Source organism: Galleria mellonella, unplaced genomic scaffold (assembly GCF_026898425.1).
Source record: "Galleria mellonella isolate WM207_F2 unplaced genomic scaffold, CSIRO_AGI_GalMel_v1 utg377, whole genome shotgun sequence".
In the NCBI taxonomy this organism is placed as follows: domain Eukaryota; kingdom Metazoa; phylum Arthropoda; class Insecta; order Lepidoptera; family Pyralidae; genus Galleria; species Galleria mellonella.
The window spans coordinates 978,410-1,005,191 of NW_026442089.1; the positions used below are offsets into that span (position 1 = coordinate 978,410).

Sequence of the window (26,782 nt, forward strand, 5' to 3'; positions counted from 1 at the left end):
CCATTGTACGAAATATTTACGTTCCATTCATATGACTATTATGGGAATTTCAAACATATTTTTTTATATATTTCAAGTAGAAAATTTAAAAACAAAAGCAATAATTAAAAAATATGAATGTTTTGTATATTGCTTACCTTTATTTAAAGTTTAGAGGATAATAAATGTTTAATTTATTAGAAACTATACGTTCCATTACATGCGCATAATACGAAACTTCAAAAGTTCCACATAAGCGACGACGGTATGACAACACCGTCTGCCAGAATACGTGGCCCGTCGTTTTTCATGATTTCAGTGTCTTGTTTATATTTTTTATTGGAATATTTCGTTGTGATTTTCGCTTAAAGCCGTAAGTATTCCAAATAATGTGAAACAATCTATGTTATTCTTCTTGTAGAGTGTCTGAAAGTGTATAAATCTATGCATAATCGTCTAACAAACTTGATGTGGCAGATGTCAGTTACTAACAAGATTGTGTTACTTTTAAATAAAATGTTCGTGTAATTTTACCATTTCTTTTTGAATGTTACGCAATTAGAGTAATATATTTTGTTTTAGTTGTATTTTTTTCTATGGTGAAGTGTGTATTGTGTTATTTCGCGAAGAAAATATTTTGGTATTTCAAACCGATTTTTTTCTATTTAGAAACAAGTTTCACTCGTAATATTCGTTAAACACTCAATAAAATCTCTACGCTATATTTATTCATTACGTACGTAAATATGTTACGAAGAAAATATACTTAAAATAATGTCATCAAGATGTAATTCATTATCAGAATTGTTGACACAATTCTGCTGTTATTGATAATTAGTCCCATGTTATAAAATACCCATTTATTATTTTTCTGTAATATACGAGTATCTGGTGACAAGTAGAATATAATTAAATAGTTCTTATGGAATATGTAGGAGGTGAATATATGTTAATCTATTTCTTGTGAGACATTATGTCTCCGTGCAGAGTATTTCAGTAGCCACAAGAACACAATATAAACTGGTATTTTATATTTTTTTGTAAATAAAATATAAATCATTCAAATGTATTTTATATTTGATAAATGAATCCTTACATATGAATAGAATATATAGAAAATATCATGACTACATTGATTTAATTATATATATTCTAACTTATATTGATTAATGCAAAACTCATCGAGTAATGAATGAATATTTTAAAATATATTTTATCAAGTTTTACTTATTATTTATATCTGAAAGAAAGTGCACCATTATGTTAGTAGTAGTGTTTGTTAGTCTTATGTATCATTTCGTAATTGTCAGTTATATTAGTAAGACTGTCTTCCAAGGATCTCAGAGGAAATTTTAGAATTGTGTGTGTGTGTGTGTGTGTGTTTAATTTATATGCTGTATCTTCACTAATTCTTAATTCAAAACCACTGCTAATCATACATACTCATCTGTTTGTTGCATCTAAATCAAAAGTTTATGTTGTTGTTGTTGTTGGTCACAATTGAATTTATTTGAATTCAGAGCAGCAGAATTAATATTTAATAGAAATTTGTAATAACTTATGCATAGTTATGATTGTTTGAGTCTAGTCAACTAATGAAATAAATATAATGTCATAGTCATAGAATACTGACGGATATAATATATTTAATATATTTAATATTTGTCAGATCCGTCAGTGTTCTATGACTATGGTGATATTATTGGTTTACTTATTAATTTAAAATCTAAATTAAATAGAGAAACTTTACTAAAGATTTATTTAATATTGCAGACCATGTTGATAGTTGTGGGTACAATTTAACTCTACACAATACAAACAACAACAATACAATTAAAAATGTGAAACAAGTTACCAACAGCATTATTTCTTAATAAACCTGCAAGAAGATATATCAATGCATTGGTAAATTTGCTGGCATTGTTTACGTCTATGGGCTGTGGTGAACACTTCCAGTAAACAAACTGCATGCTTGTGTACTACCCTTTCTAATAAAAAAAAAAAAAAGAACTATGAATATTACAATCTGATATGAATATTTGTAATTATTTGGTTACAGGTGTTCCGGCTTCAATCAAGATGATGAATCCACAGTATTTGCCTCCGGGGCAAAATAACAATGCACCAAATAATCCTCTAGGGTTCCCCCCAACCTCCCAGGACTACAATGGTGTCCAGAATGCTAATATTTACAATCACTCATCAAATGGGCCACAAATACCATCCAAACCTTTTGATTCGGCTGATGTGTCTCAAAAAATGCAAAACATGAACATAAATGGTCCTCAAGGTTTTCCACCATCTCAAATACCTTCTGGACAATTACCACCTGGCCAACTACCAGGAGGAAATTTCCCTCCAAATTCAAACTTTGGGCCTGGCCAAGTTCCACCTGGGCAGCGACCACCAGGCTCTTTCCCTCCTGGGCGACCACCAGTAAGCGGCGTCCCTCAACAAATGCAACACATGCCGCCACCTATGGGTCAGAAACCATCTCCATCGTCAATTGCAGGACCTATTCCTGGTTCTCATCCTCAGAGTTTTGGACAAATGCCACCTTCCAGTCAATCTAATTTAGATCATAATAGGTCTTTTCCACTAGGACCACCTATGCATCAAGGGCCATCTATATCCCAAGGTCCACCCTTGTCTCAAGCTCCTCCCATGGCACAAGGTCCACCCATATCTCAAGGGCCACCCATATCCCAAGGGCCACCTATATCCCAAGGGCCACCCATATCCCAAGGTCCACCCATATCCCAAGGGCCACCCATATCCCAAGGTCCACCCATATCTCAAGGTCCACCCATATCTCAAGGTCCACCAATGTCTCAAGCTAACCAGCAGCTTGGTGGTCCACCATCTATAATCCAACAACCTCTTGGCGCTCCAGGAGGACCAGGACTACGTCAAGGTCCTTCTGGACCAGGGCAATTGCCCCCACATTCACAATCTGCTCTTCCACCACAACCTAGGCCTCCTGGATTACCACCACAAACGTCACAACCTATAAAACCAGGGATGCCGCCTCAATCGCAACCTGGGCAACCACAGCCAGGTTTTCATCAACCAGGCTTACCGCCCCAACCTGGAATGCCTTTACAACCAGGAATGTCGTCTCAGCCAGGAGTGCCTCCTCAATTAGGATTAGCTTCTCAGCCTGGGCAAGGCCAGCCACCAGGCCTTCCACAGCAACCCGGACTACCACCGCAATCTGGACATGGATTGCCTGGACCACCTAAACCAGGATTTCCATCACAGCCTGGGCAACCCGGTTTGCCTTCCCAGCCAAGTTTTCCTGGTCAACCCGGATTACCACCGCCTGGTCAGATCCAAGGGCCACCTGGGTTTACCCAGCCTGGTTTGCCGCCGCAACCGGGTCCACCGTCGCAGCCTGGCGTTCCTCAGCAATACCAATCGATGCCTGGTCTCCCGCATATGCCTCCACCAATCTCACAGCAGAGGCAGTACCCTGGAATGCCACCTGCAAGTCAACCAGGTTATGGTCAGAGTGGACCGCCAACAAATACTGGTTACCCAGGTAAGTTTATATATATGAGTAACTTGTCATGATAGAGTGTATTTTTAATATTTTTTTTTACCATAATGATAATTATGGTAGTTAAATAATCATAGTTGATCACCATTATTATAATATACTAATAATGGGTATCACCCCATGAATCCATACCCTCAATTGTTTACTATTATTCTTGATATTGTAGACATCTACAGACATTACTTGCTGATTGAGAAAAAAAAAATTACTAAAGGTACCCTAAAAAGGGGATGAAACTTATGTAGTAAATTTACTTCTTACAGGCATGCCGCCAATGCCGCCGTCGTCGCAGCCACAGCAGCCGGGCTACCAGCAGTCAGGGTACCCGCCGCAATACCAGCCGCCGTTCCCCGGGCAGCAGCCCAGCTACCCTGGACAGTATCAGCAGCAACAGCAGAAACAGCTTGATCCAGACCAGATGCCTAGTCCTGTTAGTATTCCTTTACAGTTCTACGTAATTTTGTGTAAATCGATATTAGTAATCAGGTATATAGCCCGTCTACTAGTAAATGGATAGTTCATGATAGCTTACAACATTACTTGGGCTTTTCCTGCCCTTAAATCGCATTTTAAAACAGTTTTTAAAAAGAAATTTCTCAATTCAAGGGTATATTTTTGAGTTTATTTTTTTTGCAATTAGCAGGATTTATTTCCTTATTGTTCTCATACAAGTTATATATAAACTTAGCTGGCAAATAAATGTTCATGTTCACTAAAATCATCAGTTTCACAATGATTCAGCACTTGTTATAACGTCATAATATCGGAAACACACGAAGGTATCATTGTGGTAAATAGTTCGTACTCATACTTAAAATGTGTAAAGTTATGACCATGGCATAAGTTTAGAATGGTGTGAAAATAATAATAAATAAATGCCATACAATCACAGCAAACCCCTAGTTATCTGTGTTATGAATAATCAAGCAATGAAACTTCTGAGGGCAGGGGGGAAGGGATTGCTAGTAATGCGCACTACCAGTTCCATTGCTAGCAATATACACTGTCAGGTGGATTACTCTTGAAACAAATTACAATAAATCGAAATTGAAATTAAGACGTTTCACACTCGAATTGCAACACTAGCGACATAATGGTTCCATATTGTTCTGATAGTTAGTATAACTCAATGCAAAATATTGTAAACGGATCCCAATTATAACCTAATCCCTAACTGTTGTTTCATGAATGCAGTATAAAATTGTCATTGACAATAGATTGGATTGATATTAGATTCAAGGGTAAATACCAAAGTTCGACTTTCACTTGGCCCTTTATGGGAACCAACATGCTGAATTGTGTTTTTTTTTTATACAACTTAGAATGGCAAACAAGCTGACAGCCCACCTGATGGAAAGTGGTAACCGTCGCCTATAGACATGAGCAGTACCATGGACATAACAGAGTATACTGTTTCGCCCATGATACCCTCTATGCATTGTCATTCCTCGGGTGTTATTCCTCTGTACCCAGTAAGTTCACGCCATATCCCACCCTTCAAACTGAAACACAGCCATGCAAACACAACTGCTTCACGGTTGAAACACGAGTGAGACAGAGGTACCCAAGCAATTGACTTTTGTACAAAGTTTCCTTCTGGTATATCTGCGTATTCTTCACGATGGGCTACCTGACTTGCCTTTGTATTCTCACTGGTGTTCAGCCAACATATACTGTTAACGCAGGCGAGGTTGCCATTCCATTATCATCCATTAAAAATACCTTCTGGGGAGACAACCCACCCAACAGAGTGCTGAGTGAGTCGAATACTTTCGTTTTTTAATGATATTTTTTACGTAACAAGATAATTTGCTTGTACAGATCCAGGTTATGGCGGACGACCAACAGAATCGCGGCGGCGTGTTCGTCACCAACGAGAAGGGACTCGTGCCGCCGCTCGTCACCACCGATTTCGTTGTCGACGACAAAGGCAACGCTAGTATGTAGTTTTATTTATTTATACTTTTGCACACACTAGAGTATGTCTACAGGGCGGACTTAATGCCTGATGGCATTCTCTACCAGTCAACCGTTACGATAAACAGAGAGAGAAAATGTCGGTGCATAGATTTGTGTTCTTTACTTAACTACCTGTTGCTGGGGCTTTGCTCAAAACTTGTTTGACTTTCTCCATCATAAGTCAACAACAGTCTCACTTCCACATCCTACTAATATGAAAATTTGTAAATTTGATTAAACAATAATGTTAAAAAAAATGTTTCCCAAACACAAAGCATGCTTTGGTTGCCTCTAAATATAAGAACATTTAGACCTAATCCACTATTTTAGGGGGGAAAGGGATTGTTAGCAATGGAGTTTGATGGCCCCATTGCTAGCAATATGCCCTATTAAGTTGACCTCTACGTGGTTCCTCCTGGAAACCATCGTGAACAATTTTTGTAGAATTCGTCACGATGGGCTAACTGACCTGCTTCATAAACCTATCATCCTTCACTGGTGCCTCGCCGGTATATACCGATAGCGCGGGCGGGGTTACCATTCCATTATCAACCAATAAAAAAAAAACACTAGTATATTGTATTGAAAGTCGCTGTATTTTATGTTGGTAATCCTATATATGTATAAATAAATGAACAAATTAATATTTCTTTCTGTGTTGAACCACTGTACTCTACATTAATATGTACAATATTTTGATTAATGATTGAATGAGAGTTTTCGCAATATCCACTGTTAAATACGTTTTATCATTCAGGTCCCCGCTACATAAGGAGCTCGTTGTACAGCGTGCCGGTCACCGCGGACTTGTTGAAGCAAACGGCAATGCCGTTCTGTTTGGTCGTAAGTATTGATCAAGGTTTAATTAAAAAATAAATTTAAGATATAATCGATCATTAGCCCAGATAAACGCTTGTAAAACTCAGCAAGCTTAGATTGTGTACATAGAGCCTCGAGCCTCAAAAACGGGTCAACTTTTTGTCAGCTAAATGTCAAATTAGCTGACTCGTTTTTTTTATTGATGTTTGATGATACTTACGCACATAATGTTTCTTGGCATATTTATATTTATTTATTTAATAAATAATATGAGATTTTGCGTATTAAAAATGTGCAGAATTTATAAGACAAAATAAATATGGAAGTTATAAAGGAAACACTTATAACTATTTATTACGAAAAATTGTATGAAAAAGTTGAACCACTTTTTTTCGAAGCATTTGTATGGAGACAGTCTATCTATATAATGTAAGCCAGCAAGAAATAGTTCAAGCAGCGGCTTCACTTCCCAGATATCGCCGATGGCGGAGACGGTAGGCGCGGAGCCGGAACCTCCACTGCTGGACTTCGCGGCGCTGACCAACTCGCCCAGCATGGGCCCGGTGCGCTGCAGCCGCTGCAAGGCGTACATGTGCCCCAACATGAAGTTCATCGACGCCGGCAGGCACTTCCGCTGCGCCTTCTGCAAGGCCACCACTGAGGGTGAGCGGTCGTTATTGTTATGATCTACCAAGCACTGCACCTTAATTACTACTGCACACTTGTTGCGGCTGCCACGTTTTTGTGGTGCATGCACAATGTTTGCAGCAGCATCGACAGATGTCTTCTATGCCATCAGACGCAACAGATCGCATCTCTTTTATACCGACTGCGTGGCAGCAGTAACGGCATTCTGTGGGCTTTGTGTAATAAATACGATAGCCCGATCCTCTCATTGTGGGTCAAAATTATTAAAGGGGCCATAAAATGATTTTTTTGTATTTTTTTTTCTACTAATATAGTTGAAGTCAATTGTTACTAACAAAAATGGATCTAAGTAACAAAGAATTACTATTATTATTTTTTAATTTTTACGAAAAATCAAATTTTTGGAGAGGAGATGGCAAACTAACCCCCAATAGAAGCACAGTCGGCCAGGGTTCAGGACCCCAGAGAGAGAATTATTATTAACAGCCTATTAATGTCCCACTGTTATATTTATCTCGCATTGGCTGTAAGACAACGACGATTCATACGTACTCAAAAGAGAGGCTTAATGCAGACAAAAAGAGTCCAATTTACATTGACATCTACTCTTACATTTTTGAATACAATAAGAATGTTTTTTATTTAAGTAAACTTCATTACAAGCATTTTTGAATAATATTTTTTTTTATGATTCTGCCACCCATTCGGAATGCAATTTTACTTAAGAAGAACGTCCAAGATACTAAACTGTTGTGTGTTCCACTCTCTGTTATTCCTCTATATCCAGGATCATTTCTTGTGACAGTCTGTGGGGAGTTCTTTGTTCAGCAGTGGACACATAACGGCTGATATGATAACGAATATCACTTGCTTCATGCTCAGAGTGCCTGTAAAGTTAAGGTCACATCACTTATTAGATCGACCTGGAAACCCACCCTCCTCCCACGAACACTCAGATTGTGGAATTAGCTCCCTGCCGAGGTTTTCCCAAGAGACTACAGCATTGGGTTCTTCAAAAGGGGGGTAAACAGCTTTCTTCAGGGTCGGCAACGCGCGCGTAATACCTCTGGTATTACAGGCATTCATAAGCTACGGTAACCACTTACCATCAGGTGGGCCGTATGCTTGTTTGCCACCTCAGAGGTTTTAAAAAAATAAAAAAAAATCACTAATGGAACAGCGCATCACTATTGTCGCGTCCGCTCTCAATATATATGTCATCACCATTGTACTGATGTCGGTCTGTATAATTAAACCAATAAGTAATAAATAAGTCTTTGTCATTTATAATCAAGCCAATACAACTAGATGGAGTCATCGTGTATAATGACTATGTATATGTACGTGCGATTGCGTTGAAGTCGAGAGCGGTGACGATATAGTTTGCATTGCGCAGTGCCGATGGAGTACACGCAGTACGTGAACAGCATGCAGCAGTACGGCCGCGTGCCCGCCGAGATGGCGCTCGGCGCCTACGAGATCGTCGCCACCAAGGAGTACTGCCGGGTACGCTCTGCCCTCTAGCATTCATAAGCCGCCAATTGTACAAGACTAGCTCATTCCAGTTTAGAGTAATGAAAATATACCTTAATTTAAAAAAAAATCCTAAATTTTTATTTGTAAGTTTTTTTTTAACTCTAATTGATTACATCGAATTAATTTTCTCATTTTGAATTAATAGGGTTTATAGGAATAAATAACTACACTAGATATTATATTTGTGTGTGTGCGCGCGTGTGTGTGCACGTGTGTGCGTGTGTGCGTGCGTGTATGTGTGCGTGCGTGGCTGCGTGCGTGTGTGCGTGCGTGCGTGTGTGCGCTCGCTAACTGTATAGTGCTAACTGTATGTACGTGTGCCCCCGCAGAACAACAAGCTGCCGAACCCGCCGGCGATCGTGTTCGTGATCGACGTGTCGTACAACTCGGTGAAGAGCGGCCTCCTCGACACGCTCTGCGACAACATACTCGCCATACTCGACGTACGCGCTCCTCCTATTCATTATACCATATACGAGTTTTTCTTTTATATCGGCCGTTAACTATCCACTAGTGTACTGGTTTTGCCATATGTTACCATGCTTGGCAGGCGGGTTGGCAATCGCAGCCAAGCCGCTACTGCCCATCCCTTGACCATTAAATTTTCTAAATCACCTCTTACTACACCAACAAGAAAGGAAAAATGCCCATATATTCCAGGACTACATGGCAAATGTTTATACAAGTACATTAGTTCCTTCTACAGACCTACTCATATTTTAACTTTTAAAGTATTTTGTTACTAGCTTTTAATATGAGAATTTAGAGTAAAGAAAAATATTTCAATAGCTATATAATATGCTCATAATTCTAAAGAAAGCCTGAATATTTCTCTCGAAACAGGCTAAAAACATTTTTTTACCAACTTAAAAAGAATGATGTTCTCAATTTGCTTGTATTTTATGTTTGTTACCTTATATCTCCGTCTGTTGTAAACATATATGTCAAATTATTTTTTTTTAATCGGAGTGTATTTACTTACAGATTGATCCTAAAGAGATTTTATCAAAATCGACTCAGTAATATAGTTTTTCAAACAAAATATTTATATTATTATATTTATCACAACTCCCATATTTGGAACTAACAAAATTTTTCATCGTGCCTCCCACCATATTGTTTATAATTACTCCTCTCCATCCAAAGGTAGCCTGGAAGAGATCGCTTTTAGCGATAAGGTCGCCCATTGTTTTCTCATTGTGATTATTTCTTGTAATTGTTTATATTGATAATAAGTTTACTATTGTAATCTTTTGGAGGAAACAATAAAGAGTATCTATCTATGTCTATAATTGGTTCTACCACAATTGCAGTCTGTTTTTTTATAACCATTTACCAGCCTACGTATTCTTTGGGAAGATATTTTATGACTAGAACACACTCTTAAAAGATATAATAATTACCATTTCATGCACGTGTAATGCATAGTTCAGTATCTCTCAGCGTTTTTCCTGCACTGTGTTTTGCTTAATTGTGTTTTCTATTGCAGACATTGCCTAAGGACGAGCAAACCGGCGAGTGCAAGACGCGTGTCGGCTTCATCACGTACAGCTCCACGGTGCACTTCTACAATATTAAGGTAACAAATTAGAGCATATGACGCTACTTGCAATCACCGCTGAGGGTAATATTTTAGTTAAAACGACAGATTGGGGATATAGGGGGCCTACCGTGAAATGAAATTTCGAAGTTTTGGACTCAATTTCGTGTTTTTGTACATATCGAAATCGGCCCAGTAAATTGGAGCTTAACATTTCGTTCGTCATAAATCCTACCATAAAAGTCCAAAGGAATGAATATTTTCATATTTTTAAACGATAAGTATTATGTAATTTTAACATCAAATTTGTGTTTCGTTTGGCATCGAAATTTTGGAAAACCATTTCATGGTAGGCCCTCAGATACCAAGCGAGCCTTATTTGTAATGATCAGATAGTGTTTTAGGAAAGGAAAACAGGGCCGTACCTAGACACAAGCTTAAGGTAGAGCAAGACATTTTTTTGTTGGTTGGATAGAAGCCATAATTAAGTGACTTTGAAAAAGTGAACCTGTCTAATTTTCTTGAGATGTTTCTTTCTAAGGTAGGCCATCGGGCCTTTTAAGATAGAGCACTGCCATTCAATGCCCACCCCCCCCTAACTACGGCTATAGACGGGGGAGTTAACAGTAATCAAAATTTCTCACCAGAGGGAGACTTAGTACAAAAGTCGTTTACTTGGTACTTCTGTCCCTTTTATATTTCTGCTGAGAAGCAATTGTGTTTGCATGTTTGTGTTTCGGTTTAAAGGGTATATGAATATGTTAATGAAATTACAGGGTACAGAGGCATAGCAACCTAGTACATAGGAATAGCAACCTATGAAGGGTATCATAGATGACATAGTATACTCTGTTATGCCCATGATACTGTTCATATCTATAGGCGACAGTTACCAGTCGGTAATCCTTTAGTAGATATATTTAACTCAGTGTGTATTAGTGGATGGTCCATCTCCATTCTTATTTTCTGGGTTTTGCACCAATATCTCACTTGTTTGTGTTCTGTGAATTGTCCTTAAATGTGTGTGTGTGTGTGTGTGTGTGTGTGGTCGGCAGGGGTCGCTGGCGCAGCCGCAGATGCTGTCGGTGGGTGACGTGGGCGACATGTTCGTGCCGCTTCTGGAGGGCTTCCTAGCGCCGCCGCCCGCCGCGCCCGTGCTGCCGCAGCTGCTGCAACAGCTGCCGCAGATCTTCCGCGACAACAAGGAGACCGAGACCATCCTGCTGCCCGCCGTTCAGGTTTGTATCTTACGTTTATACTTATATTTTGTTTATCACATCAAGTTATGCAAAAATACAATGAATTAGTAAACATTACAACTTTATATTAATATTTTCGATATTATTCCGCAGGCGGGGCTGGAAGCCCTAAAGGCAGCCGACACATCTGGTCAGCTGCTGGTGTTCCACACTTCACTGCCCACCTATAATGCACCTGGGAAGCTTACTAATCGCGAGGACAGGAAATTACTTGGCACTGATAAGGAAAAGCAGATATTGGGTAAGTGTATCCGGCTCGAAGGACTTATTACTTCTTTATTCGAAATTAAACAAAGTTTAAATTAAGTATATATTGTCGAAGAATGGGCAGCAGTGCCCCTATTAAAATACCACCAAAACTTAACTGTGTGTGTTTGCATGGCTGTGTATCGGTTTGAAGGGTGGGATATGGCGTGAATTTACTGGGTACAGAGGAATAACACTTGAGTCCTCAGGAATGGCAACGCATGGGGGGTATCATGGGCGAAACAGTATACTCTGTTATGTCCATGGTACTGCTCATGTCTGTAGGCGACGGTTACCACTTTCCATCAGGTGGGCCGTCAGCTTGTTTGCCATTCTAAGTTGTATAAAAATAAAAAAACTACAATTTCTAAATAGTTTTAGTTGGTACACTGTTGTATACGAAAGATGACTTGGTTCACGTTTAATTACGAAAACAAACAACGTAATACGTAAATGTATACATAACTACTCTGTAGTTAAAAAATTATGACGTCCACGTGGACTGTGTCCTTGACGCGCTAATGAAATAACAGCGCGAACAATGACAGCGCTAGAACGCTCTGAGATTGGTTATATTTAAATGACGCGTGATGATCAAACATAGATATTGGATTAAATGCATTTTTTTTTATTTTCTAGTCAATAGCGGCGTTTCTAAGGCTGTTCATTGACTTTTAGAGATAATGATTATTGCAGTTGCGACTAAAGCGGCAACGTCGCTTTTTTAAAAGATACTTTTTGAAAAATTTACATTTATTTTAATTTTTTTTTTTTGTATGAATAATTATATGACATTTGAGACACGAAATTCTATTTGTATCGCAACGTATATGTGTAATACTATAGCCTCTGTATGGAGCCACTGTGTGTAGTCGTATATATAATGTAAGCATGTGGACGTACGTTTGTCGTGCGGCAGCGCCGGCGACGAGCGCGTACAACGAGGTGGGGCAGGCGTGCTCGGCGGCGGGCGTGTGCGTGGAGCTGTTCGTGTGCAACAACTCGTACGTGGACGCCGCCACCGTGGGCCAGCTGCCGCGCCTCACCGGCGGCCAGCTGCACAAGTACACCTACTTCACGGTAACTGCTGCTCCCTACACACACTGCCGCCTATCTTACACGCGACACGCGCCATCTTGTTCTAGCCTTCGAATCGGGTCGACAATTGAGCGTTAAACGCGTCGAGCGTGCTTTTTATTATTTTAAATTTTAAGTAGTTTTATTATTATTATAATCAGATTTTGGTAAAAATGGCATTTTTACCAAAATCTGATTATATATATACATATCACAAAGATTGTACCTGTATATTCTTTTGGTAGAACTACTGAACCAAGGTGGAAAACTCGACTCGAACATATAGCCCGCTTGATAGCAAATATCGTAGCCTATGAACGACTGCATCACGAGGGTTGTCACGTGTGCGTCATCGATCCGATCGATGGCAACTTTTTGAATTTTACAGTAGAATTATAAAAACTTATTAAAATAAGAATAACTTTATTTTCTTAAACGAAATTAACTTATGGTGCAATATAGCTATGTCCCCACACTAGGCAATGCCTGTCTCGTAAAAATCAAAGCAATATTTCAAAATATATGAATGATACTACATTGTTGGTCCATCTGGCTCGAAGGACTATCATTTGTATCTACTCATATTCACGGACGGTACATCTTAGATCATATAATTGCTTTTCATCGCGTCTGATCGTGATTAATCGCTGGACCTTTTAATAGTAAAAAAGAAATATGATACACGTTTCAAATTTGGAACGGAAAAGCGAGACACAGTGTCTCGCTTTTCCGTTTCGTTCGTTTAACTCCAATGGAAATTAGAAAATGTATTTTGAAAGGAGGTGTAAGATTGATTGCTTGTGCGCAGGCGGACACGGACGGCGCGCGGCTGGCGGCGGCCGTGGCGCGCGTGGTGGCGCGGCCCACGGCGCACGACGCCGTCATGCGCGTGCGCACCTCCACCGGCGTGCGCGCCACCGACTTCTACGGACACTTCTACATGGCCAACACCACCGACGTCGAGCTGGCCGCGCTCGGTACGTGCGCGCGTCTACACTCTACCCACCCACACACACACACACACACACACACACACACGCACACGCACACGCACACGCACACGCACACGCACACGCACACGCACACGCACACGCACACGCACACGCACACGCACACGCACACGCACACGCACACGCACACGCACACGCACACGCACACGCACACGCACACGCACACGCACACGCACACGCACACGCACACGCACACGCACACGCACACGCACACGCACACACACACCCACACGCACACGCACACACACACGCACACGCACACGCACACGCACACACACACGCACACGCACACGCACACGCACACGCACACGCACACGCACACGCACACGCACACGCACACGCACACGCACACGCACACGCACACGCACACGCACACGCACACACACGCACACGCACACGCACGCGCACACGCACACGCACACACACACACACACACACACACCTCCTGACGGCGACTCTGTTGCAGACGCGGACAAGGCGGTCGGCGTCGAGATCAAGCACGACGACAAGTTGACGGACGAGGACGGCGTGTACGTGCAGGCGGCGCTGCTGTACACGCACCGCTCGGGCCAGCGCCGGCTGCGCGTGCTCAACCTGGCGCTGGCCGTGGCGCACCAGCTCGCCGACGTCTACCGCAGCACCGAGCTCGACACCTGCATCAACTTCCTCACCAAGCAGGCCGTCTGGGCGCTCAGGGACCTCACCCCGCGGCAGGTACGTCTCTCACCTTCACCTCCACCCCCATGTTTATACGTACGTGTCTACATGTAGCATCAATAGTTTTTTTTTAATTTTACTGAACTAAGTGATATTTAGCGTAAGTTCATATCACTATTATATTACAATTATTTTGTTACCAATGGGTGCAATTTCCAACATTCAAAGTTTGACTACTATTCCTATACCAGTAATTCTGCAACCTTCCCTATTAGCCATCAATTTTCGGCTGCCATTTCGTGGCTACTGATTATTATATTTGATCACCGAAAATTTGCGATCGAATATAAATCGAATATACGCTATATTTGTTTTTTGCCATTACGTGTTACTACGTATGCGTGTTGCTATGTACGCATGTCGCTACGTACGCGTGTCGCTACGTACGCGTGTCGCTACGTACGCGTGTCGCTACGTACGCGTGTCGCTACGTACGCGTGTCGCTACGAGTGCCCGTGCCGCAGGTGCGCGAGGGGCTGTCGGCGCGGTGCGCGCGCTCGCTGGCGTCGTACCGGCGGCACTGCGCGTCGCCGTCGTCCGCCGGCCAGCTCGTGCTGCCCGAGTCCATGAAGCTGCTGCCGCTCTACACCAGCTGCCTGCTGCGCTCCGACGCGCTGCAGGGAGGTCAGTACCGCGCCCTCATCCTTACACTCCTCACCCTCTTCCTCTACCGCCTCAATTTCCTCCTCATCCTCGCCCTCTTCGACCTCTTCCTCTTTGTCCTCCTCTTCTACCTTCTCTTCTTCCTCCTTTTTTTCTGCCTTCTCTTCTTCCTCCTTTTCTTTAGCCTCACCCTCTTCTCGCTCTTTTCTCGCTCCCCTCTCCTGTTTTTGTCCTCTTCTCGCCTTTCTTTCCTCTTCCTCCTCCTCTTTTCTTTTTCTCTCATTTTCTCTTTTCTCTCTTATTATCCCACCTCCTCTTCCTCCTCTTTTCTCTTTCCCTCATTTTCTCTTCTCTCTTATTATCCCATCTCCTCTTCCTCTTTTCATCCTCCTCTTCCTCTCATTCTCCACCTCACATCCTCCATCTTTTCCATTTACTCCTCATTTTACAAATCGTCTTCGTTTTCTTCATCACTTTCACCTTCCTTTTCGTCCTCATTCTCCTCCTCCTCTTCTTCTTCTTCTTCCTCTTCCTCCTCCTCTTCCTCTTCCTCCTCTTCTTCCTCCTCCTCTTCTTCCTACTCATCTTCCTCCTCTTTCTTCTCCTCCTCTTTCTTCCCCTTCTCTCCTACTCTTCCTCCCCTCCTCCCCTCCCCTTCCCCCCTCCTACCCTCATCTTCCTCCTTCCCCTCCTATTCCTCTTCCTCCTCATCTTCCTCCGTCTCCTCTTCCTCCTCCTCTTTATCTTTCTCTTCCTCCTTTTTATCTTCCTCTTCCTCCTCCTTTTTATCTTCCTCTTCCTCCTTTTTATCTTCTTCCTTCTTTTCCTTTTCCTCCTCTTCCTCTCATTCTCCACCTCACACTCTTTGTTTTCTTTCATCACCTCCACCTTCCCTCTCGTTCTCCTTCACCTCCTCCACTCCCTCCTCTTCCTCCTCATCCTGCTTATCCTTCTTTTCCACTGGCCAGTTCGTGCTGCCCGAGTCCATAAAGCTGTTGTCACTCTACAACAGCTACCTGCTGCGTCGTCCATCCCCTACACATTGTCAGCGTGTGACGTAATGTTGTCTACTCTACTCGTGTGCGCAGGCCCCGACATGACGTGCGACGACCGGTCGTGCGCGATGTACCGCGCGCTGACGGCCGACGTGCCCACCTCGGTCGTCTACACGTACCCGCGCCTGCTGCCGCTGCACGTGCTGCACCAGAGCCCGCAAGCTACCCCCACTCCGCTGCGCGCCTCCGTCGACAAGATCAACGACCACGGCGTGTACCTACTTGGTGAGTTCGCAAATGTACATTTTTTTTTTAAAACAACAAAGATAAACAAGCATACAGCCCATCTGTTGGTAGACCTGTCATGTCGTACATATTGTCAACCCTAAAGAAACTTAATGTAGATCAGTGGAAAGGTCACTTAAAAATTGGATTCTAATGGCATTTTGTAAAACTGTTTAGCTCAGACATTTTATAGAATAAATCGACTTTTCTGAAAACGATTGACGATTCACGAAGTAATGTTCTAGAGTGGCGACTCCGTACAGACAAACGCATTGCTGTAGGACGATCTCTACTAGCGAAAAAATTGTATAGCAATTTAAGAGACCGTAGATATTTTATAGAATTTAGGATTTCAAGATATTTTAAATTAAATAAGTAATTAGATATTTTGTAGAGCAAGTCATTGTTGGGTTCTGATGATACATATTTTACCACAAATGATGTATATGTCTTAAAGAAAATTCAAAGCCAAAATTAGTAAATTAGTAAATCATATTCAGCAGGGTTAAATTACCCTAGAAAATATCGGTGCCAAAAAGTTTCACATAGTGCTGAGAAATTTAAAAAAGGTTTTGAGATTTTGAGATTTTTTCACTGGTTTAATATGCCCTTTTTGAAGCATTCCACATTATTGTCTTTGGGAGATAACTTTAGCAGCATTATCTAAGCGTTCACGCGAGAAAACTTTTCTAAAACCGCACAATCATTTAGGTTCTAGAGAGTAGAGATGAATTCAAATTTATAAAATATATACTATTTTCAAAATCTTAAATTGTACCGCGTAATGGGTGCTGTCATAGGGAATACACTATGTACAGTGTTATCCATTTTTGTATGTTGCGGTTATCACTTATCGTCGGGTGGGCCATCGTTTGCTATTTCTTGGGCTCCCACGTTTGGAGCTCCACCACCAATTCTGGCCTACTACTACTTCGCTGGCCGAGCGAGTCGATAGAGTTTTATTTCGTGTATTTCCTTCTCTTGCAGTTGTGCTCTCTGCTATATTTATTTATTTATATCTGTGGTACATCAACAGATTACAAACAATATTTTTACCAATAGAATACAACAATAGCATTATAAGTTTTTAATACAAAAAAAAAAAATGTAAATGAATTTTAAAAACTACACATAATGTAAGGACCAAAAACAAAACTACCAAATTATGCTTCTAAGCTATTGGCTTATCAGTGTATGCAAAGTGCTTCGATACGATGAACATTTCTGATAGAATATGACAATATCCGATTTACAATCAATGTGTCATTGTACAATTTGTACATTCTGTATATTGGATTATTATATGACACATTATTGTTTGCGAACGGTATAGAAAAGAGTTTAGTTGTTCGAGAAGAGTGTTCAGTGGCTCTCAGGTTTATGTACTCCAATAAATTACCTTCCAATTCATTATTTACAATTTTATATAAATATGTTAGGTCACAAATTTTACGACGCGCAACCAAACTCTTCATGTTAAAATGTTGGAGTCTATTCTCATAGCATATTGCCCTAGTTGCCTCCTCATACAGGCGGTGTGATGGTAAAAGCCTCGTCTCATACATAGTCGCGTTGACGGTGGGCGCGTTACAGAGAACGGCGTGCACATGCTGCTGTGGGTGGGGTCGCAGGCGCCGGCCGACTTCGTGCGCGACGTGTTCGGCGTGGCGGCGCCGCAGCTCATCGACCCGCAAGTTTACGAGCTGCCCGCGCTTGACAACCCCTGCAGCGCCGCCGTGCGGGCCGTCGTCGACGACGCGCGGCTGCGGCGACGCTCCGCCATGAGGGTCAGTACACACACACACACACACACACACACACACACACACACACACACACACACACACACACACACACACACACACACACACACACAGGCACACGCCACTACCTTACTGTACAACTTACGACTGGCAAATTAAGTTACAAAAGAGTCTTTGTACAAAAGTCGTCGGCCTGATCACCGAGTTTGTCGCACTCATCTCTACCGCTAAGCACATGAGCTTGCGTGCTTATAAAGCCTTGCCAATTGTGCAAGAATTTTATTTAATCGAATACATGTACTCACATGTTAGATCCAAACTAATCGTGTATTATTTTAATCATATATTATTAAGTATTTATTTAGATCAAGTAAATGTCCGTTGTTACACGAGAGTACAGTATTCTAAATACCCTTTTTCTGTTTCATTGCCATCATTCCCACGATATAGTGATCTTGTAAACGTTTAACCAGTTGTTTAATACTCACCGTGTTACTGGCAACACTTGTAACTGTTGAGTCAGGGTGGTTATTGCCACATATAATTTTACAAATTATAACGACAATTAACAATGATCAAGTTGATAATTATGTGACATATAAAAAAAGACTTCATGATAATCTAAATCTAGGAGAAAGACGATATCTTTCCTGCATGGTGGCATGGCATGGTAGAATATGGTAGAATTTTTGGAATAATGCATGTGACAATATATGTATGTTCTATCTATGTAATTTATAATGTTTTTATTCTTACACTTGCAAAATACACCCGAATATATATATATACTAATGATCAATAAAGCAAATGGTAGAAACTACAGCATGTTATATGTTTAATATAATGAACTAATGTTAATCTATTGATTTCACCCATAATGTAACTCGATACAATGTACTATAATTTTCATCTGTATTCAGTAACAATTATGATTAATACATTCTTGTAATTGTAAATTGAATAATGTGTAATCAATATTTAACATCTCTTCACTCGCTCGCCAAGACGTTTGTTTGAATGACTTCGACTGACAACCAATTTTCTCAGTCTAGTAATAAAGACGTAAGAATACAGAGTTATTACTCAGTAATAACTGAGTAATAACTCTGTATTCTTACGTCTTTATTATACCTTGACGTTGGCGGTTGCCTTACTGATGACCACTATAACGTTGTTGTGAGAATGTTAACGTTTTTTTGATGGGTGAAAATGGTATGGTAACCCCGCCTGCGCTAACGGTATACGCTGGCGGAACACAAGTGAATGGTGATAGATAAGAATGAAAACAGGCCAGTTAGCCCATCATGATGAATTCATCAGGAATTAACCATGATAGTTTCGAGGGGAAATCGCGAGGAGGTCGACCTGGTTGGGTATATTGTTAGCAATGGGATTCTCAGACTCCATTACTAACAATCCCTTTCCCCCCAAATGTTAACGATTGTCTGGTATTCATTATTTCTGCACTGTTTTTGAATGGATACTACTCGACATAGAATGGGCCACCCATTCCTTTCCCGTGGGCGTGGTAAGAATCGACTAAAGGAACTTGATGGTCAAGGGATTAATAGCAGTGTATCTTTTAAAACAAACTGCGGTTGCCAATCCGTCTGCTAAGCGTGGCAATTACTGGAAAAATCCTCTCAATGATTAGTTGCCATAAGGAACGCTCCCGTTCCTTATTTATATATTTATTGCACTTGTAAATTACATTGTTAATGGTAGTCTATGGGGGAGGCCTGTTCAGCAGTGGGCAGATAACGGCTAAAACGATGATGATGATGATGATGATAATGCCTCTTAAATAGTGAGTCTATTAATTGTATTTCCACAAATATATAAATTCCTTCTGAGTTGAGGTGAAAATAATTTAAAAAAATTTACTGACAACAACAAATTAGCACTGTATATATATCTTGGCGAGTGTGTGAGAGAGATAGAGGCTTTACTGTGTACATTCCCGCATGCGCACTATCCCTGTCTCGCTCTGGCAGCTGCACATATTCCTACAATTCGGCAAGCGCGAGACAGAGTTCCGGCGGCAGCTGGTGGAGGACCGCGGGCTGGACGGCAGCGACTCGTACTTGGAGTACCTCATGGCCACGCACAAAAGTGTGCAGAAGCTCCTGTAGGTCCCTCGGTGGCGGCGGAGTGCGGTGGGGGGTGACGATGGTGGAGTGGAGGGAGGGACAGCGAGTACTGTTGGGGCTAATATATCCCATTTTTGTTACATTCCATCACATTATCATGATTTCCACCATTCATTGTCAGAATATTGTCTCTTCCTTTCATTTCACCACTCATATATACATCTCTCCTTCTGACGTAGAGAAGTTAAGAAGTATGGAGAATAAAAAATTTAAATCCGTGCATGAACTCACCGGGTTTCGTTTTTTTTCACCATAGAAACTACAGAGGTATGTCTGAGATGCTATACATCCTGCTTTATTTATATATACAACTAGCTTTTGCCCGCGACTTGGTCCGCGTGATCGGGCTATGTTCACTGACCGGAATAAAAAGTAGCCTATTACCATCTCCGCCCCATATAGTCATTAGTCATTTATTCAAAAAACCATGTACATTGTGTCTTAAATAAGGGATAATCATAGAAATAGACATTGAATTGACCACATTTATATGAAGACATTTACATTAAATTGAATATTACAACCATCCAATAATAACAATAATAAATATATGTAATCACGGACAGGACAGTTCTTGCGAACAAACCTGATATCGTGGTGATGGATCGGGCACTCTCGACGGTGTTTTTGGTGGATGTCACCATACCGCATGACGAGAACCTCGTGAAAGCCGAAACCGAGAAAAAGAGAATATATTTCGACCTGGCTCACGAGGTGACCGAAATGTGGGGGGTGACGTCCACCGATATCATTCCAATCGTTATGTCGGTGAACGGTCTTATCCCAACCAGTCTGGAACAACATCTCAGACGGTTGGGATTCCGAGCCAGCTTACTCCCGGGAAACATGCAGAAAGCGGTGCAATGTGGGGAGAATCTAAGATTCTGCCCACAACGCCGGTTTCTCTCCCTGGGGCCCTGAACCCCGGCCAACTGTTCTTCTGCCGGGGGTTAGTTTGCCATCTCCTTAAGAGGGGAGATGTGAATTTTCTAGAAATTTTAATATATGTACAATTAACAATGTCGACTTCATCCGTAATATAATATATATGTCAAATTTATAGTATTTTATAGTACGTGTGTGTATACACCAAATTTTATAGTCATTGGTGAAGCTGTTAAGGCGCTATAAATTTAATAAAGAATAAGTTTATATATTTGTTACTTATTTTAATGAATTTATTTTTTATTTTTGGTATATGTATTTGTTTTTTTATCTTTTTCCACGGTGCATCTATGTCATTTATGTAATGCAAATAAATTATCTATCTATCTATTTAAGTTTATATTAACACCCGTGTTTTCTCACTAAATGATTCTAGTGATTACACATAGTGATAATACTTCGTGTTTTCCAATACCAGACGTCTGTTAGTCTAGTAGGGGCCGGCGGCCGGCGGGGCGTTCACAATCAAACATAATACATATACTATATCAAGCGTTTTGTTACTAAAAATGTAAGGAATTCTCGGAGAATTGCGATTTTTTCGTGATCTGTGACAGTCACCACTATTGTTACCATGGTGATATTTTGGTTGTGGTATTGTGTTTATTGTGTGGTATTGTTCATGTTTATTCATAATAGAATGGATATTGATTCATATTGTTAATAATATACCTATTTACAAGTTGTTCTCATGACATTACGCTGTTTTTTGCATGCCATTTTTCGTCATAGTCGTAGAATACTGACGGATCTGACAAAGATACATATAAAGATCCGTCAGTATTCTACGACTATGACGTTTTGTATGGTGTTTGCTTTTATGCTTTTATCAATAATCCTATTTTTATATAATACTTTTATTATTTCTTTTATATCGATGTTACAACAAAATAACTGACTACCGACTGTTCACACATTCACATTTATAGAACACGATTGAACTTCAAATAGTTTTAAAGTAAAAAGAGTGCATTCCTGTTATTTGAGTCGTAACATCTGAATCCTCAGGAATGGCAACGCATGCGGACTATCATGGGCGAAACATTATACTCTGTTATGTCCATGGTACTGTTCATGTCTATAGGCGACAGTTGCCACTTACAATCAGGTGGGCCGTCAGCTTGTTTACCATTTTTTATTTGAGTTTCCTCTTGTCAGTGCAACTAATTCATGCATCTTCTTCCAGCCAGTTTTATCCCAGGTCATATCCTTGATCTCCCTATACGACATGACACCTAGTGTTTTTTTATCTGTCCCATGTAGTTATTCCTCGGTCTTCCTCTTCCTCTTTTGCCCTCTGTCGTATAAGGTGGCCCAGCATTTTGCCTCTTCTATTCTCTATTATTTTAATTAATGTTCTTTTCTCGTTCAATTTTTTCAGAACTTCCTCCTTTGTTAGTTTTTCTGTCCAGCTTATTCCTTTCCATTCTCCTCCATGTCCACATTTCGAATGCCTCAAGTATCTTTCTGAGTTGTATAAAACTATGGTCGTCATCGTCGTACACATTTCTGACGTGAGACAGCAATATGTTTTGTTTCTGTTTAGATGATATTTTGCATGAAGGCACGTCGCTTTGCGTAAAAAACACACTGGGTTAGACTTCCTGTGGGCTCAATTAAATTGATTGGCCATGGTAGGGTACTTTCCACGTTAGAGTCTTTTATACTCTGTGAAATGCCACGTCGAGTATTATGTTCACCACAACAGTAATAGTCGATGAATGCTTTTGCTACCCCATCAAAGATTATAACTTCAAGTCTATTTTTTTTTTTTTACTTTATTTATTATTATTATTTATTTATGTGCTTTTGTACATTTACTTACAGATCAAAGCTGTCCAAACCGTGACCCCGCGAATCTTTTCTTGTAAAAGATTAATTTAATGAAAAAGTAATATAATAACAAAACAATGTTAATATTTTGCGGCCCCCCAATGAATTTAGTAATTTTTATTGGCCCAGAACTTATCTATGTAGTTTGGACAGTCCTGATATTAGGTAATAACAAGAATGTATACAGGTGGACTTATCCCTCAAAGGGATTTCTTTTGGTCAACCTTGAGAACCTGAAATTAGAATGTGTCTATAGGATTTGTATATAAAGCATAATCTTATGTTATATAGATAGAATGTCTCCATACGAATGCTTCGAGAAAAGCGGGTCAACTTTTTTATACAATTTTGCGTGATTAATAGTTATGAGTGGTTCCTTTATAACTTCTATATTTATTTTGTCTTATAATTTCTGCATCTTTTTAATGCGTAAACACTCAATTTATTTATTAAATAATACGTCAAGATACATTGTATGCGTAAGTGTATAGAATAATGATTAAAAAAACGAGTCGGCCAATTTGACAATTAGCTGACAAAAAGTTGATCCGTTTTTGAGACTCGATGCCTCTATCTATATAAGAGCATAACATATATGGCCCAAAAATAATGTGATAAGTAATAATTCATTTATTAATATATATATTTTTAATTGTAACGTGAAATGATTTGTTTCAGCTAACGATAATGCGTCAACACGACAAGCTGGAGACGGTGCTGCGCCACTTCCTGGTGGAGGACCGCGGCGTGGACGGCAGCGCGTCCTACGTGGACTACCTGTGCCACGTACACAAGGAGGTGCGCGCGCTGCTATAGCACATGTACGCGCAGTGAACACAACACGCACGATCGCCGCCCGTCATATGATACGGATCGTGATAACGGATCGTCATTCACAGTTGCTCATAACTACTCACGCGGTCACGAATCGTGAAAAGTCAGGAATGCGTTCCAATTGTACGAATCGATCTGAACGGATCGTTATTTTTCACGATTCGGATTTTGTTCTATAGTTATATATCTCTATGTGTATTAAATCGTCATAGTCGTAGAATACTGACGGATCTGACAAAGATTACATATAAAGATCCGTCAGTATTCTACCACTATGACGATATAAGAATACAGTTCTTATACATACGTATGGATCTACTGATGTCAATCGTTATTTAGAAGTAGGTTCATTGATAACGAATCCTCAATGATCGATTTCACGAATCGTATTAACATCACAATTGGGTTTTGTTGTGAAACGTGAATGTCTATTGCTCGTAGACGTGTGTGAACGGGCCGTAAACGGACCATTCATTAAACATAAAGTTATTTATATCGTTTAAACGGAAACTCGTTAATAAATTAAGTTAATCTATAATGCAGTAACACCTTGTACAAGGCTGTTATAACAGGGGGTCTACCATGAAATAAATTTTCGAATTTTCGAACTCAATTTCGTGTTTTGTTCATACTGATTTGGTCCCAGTAAATGGATCTTAACATTTATTTTTAATTAATATCCTACCATAAAAGCCCAAAGGAACGATATTTTAATATTTCGTCATAGTCGTAGAATACTGACGGATCTGACAAATATTGCATATATAGATCCGTCAGTATTCTACGACTATGACGATTTTTAAACGGTATGTCTTGTGTAATTTTAACATCAAATTTATGTTTCGTCGGGCCCCGAAATATCGAAAATATTTCATGGTAATCTCTCAGGTCTATAGTGACGTCGTAACGACGTTACCTACCGTTGTATGGCGGTGATTAAATTTTTTAGAATACTATCTCTTTATAGAATGAAAATGTATAAAGTCCAATACAGACGTTATTATTATGCATTGTGTTGATATTTTTAATAAATGTATTTAAAAACAAAAATAGGAGTTTCGTTACATAACGTAAGGAAAGTCAAGTCAGCAACTAAACCAACGTCCAGTCTCTGCCAAGGACAGAGCAGACAACATTGTATCGCCCTTGTTTAATTCTTGACATTTTGATTCTTTTTTTCCAAAAATTTTATTTATTAATTCATAGCTATAAACGTTGCATAAACTTACAATGTTATAAATATATCTCGTGTTCTTCGCGGGTTCCTCTCAGCGGTAACAACATTCCGAACCATGCAATACAATACTAGAGGGGTTTTGCCAGTAGTTGCCATGGTAGGCAGGCGGATTGGCAACCGCAGTCAGGATTTAGAGATGTTTTAAGAGGGACGTTGCTGTTCATCCCTCGCCCTCCCTTAGTCGCCTCTTACGACACCCACGGGATAGGAAGGGGTGGCCTATTCTATGCCGGGAACTACGCGGGAATAATTTGTGTTCTATCATATTGAACGATTTGCACGTATGCGCCGTTCATAGTATTGAATTACTGATGTCTAATACAATGCAAGTCCAGCTTTAATCATCGACTCGCTCCTAATAATTGTGTATTTTATTTTAAAAGTATATTATTATTAAACTAGATATTATCGTTTTATATAATTGTTATTTTTAAATAGCCTCGACTACTATCGGTCGGGAGACATATTGTAGTAGTTTTTTATTTTTTAATTTGGCAACGAGCTAGTGTTGCCCGATATGCCACTTAACAACAGGCGGGAAACGGAACGGGAAATACAAGATAGTAAATAATTATTGAAACCACACATTTCTGTTAGTTTTTGTTTTGTTGTCAATCCTGTTGACTGACTTGAGTGGTGTCGAGATTCGGGACTTCCTTAGTAATAAAATCTAAATGAAACTTTAATCGCAAAGTTAATTACTAAGAACAAGAACTTATATAGAAGGAGTGATAAAATTGTCAATTCATAGCAGCCTAGTGTATAGAAAATGTTATACGGCCATATAACCCTACCAAATTCAGATACGTGCTTGCATATTGTCTACATAAACTGTATCCAATATATATTCTAGTAATGTAAAATTTGTCATTGACAAATAATTGACATATCAAACATTTTCTATACACTAGCCTGCTATGAATTGAGAAAAATAGCAACTGATGGTGTATCTTTCGTCCTCTTTTTACTAATTATATTTGCATAAGAAGAGAGGAGGCAACCATATGATTTAGTTTTTATTTTATCATTCCTTCTATGTAATTCCTTGTTCTTAATTATTATGAAATAGTAGTTTTAGTAGTTTATCTATTGTAAAAATGTACTGTAAAATTATTGCAATTAAAATATTCTTTTTATATTTCGGTTTAATTGATATTGTATAATGAATAGATATATAAATAGTGGCAGGTCGGTGGCCGTAAGTTTCTGTCGGTGTGCAGTCCGCGGTGTACTACACTGCATTGTACTGTACTGTACTGTACTGTACTGTACTGTACTGCACTATACTGTACTGTACTGTACTGCACTGTACTGTACTGTATGTATTGTTGTTTGTAAGGCTCGCCCGTATCAGAGTGTAAATAAATATATTACAATTACAATACACGCTTGTTGTTTCATTTCTAACTTAATATCTGTTTCAGTATATATAATGAACATATAACTACACGATATCTGTATATACATAGAAGATATTATATGAATCAATTATATTGGGTGTCTTAATTAAACCAATAAAGAATAAAACAATTTTTTTCTGTCTATCTGCCATCACGTCAAAGCCACTGTAGTAAATTGGATACAGTTTACACAGTTCCTGAAGGTTGAACTTAAATTCTCGTGAATCTTAATACGCTATTTACAAATGGCCTATTTCATTGGGCTTTCTATGTCCAATATCCACGTACATAGAGTCGTGGGCTAGTTGTAAATTCTTTGATAAGCGAATAACTCGACTCCCGAGTCCACATGGATATCATGGTCGAAATAGTATATGTACTCTGTTAC

General features: G+C 39.9%; 1 protein-coding gene across 1 annotated transcript; it reads left to right on the plus strand.

The window, feature by feature from the left end:
* Positions 1-230: 230 nt before the first annotated feature.
* On the plus strand, positions 231-26,380 carry LOC113521057 (protein transport protein Sec24C). Its single transcript, XM_052897607.1, is given in 19 exon segments — positions 231-352; positions 2,039-3,520; positions 3,802-3,968; positions 5,360-5,477; positions 6,255-6,340; positions 6,790-6,979; positions 8,361-8,470; positions 8,830-8,943; positions 9,990-10,079; positions 11,096-11,278; positions 11,393-11,540; positions 12,465-12,625; positions 13,431-13,599; positions 14,099-14,346; positions 14,814-14,973; positions 16,041-16,232; positions 17,826-18,019; positions 23,602-23,670; positions 23,673-26,380. Coding segments are annotated over 18 exon segments (4,125 nt in total). The 5' UTR covers positions 231-352; positions 2,039-2,058; the 3' UTR covers positions 23,937-26,380.
* The last annotated feature ends 402 nt before the right edge of the window (positions 26,381-26,782 follow it).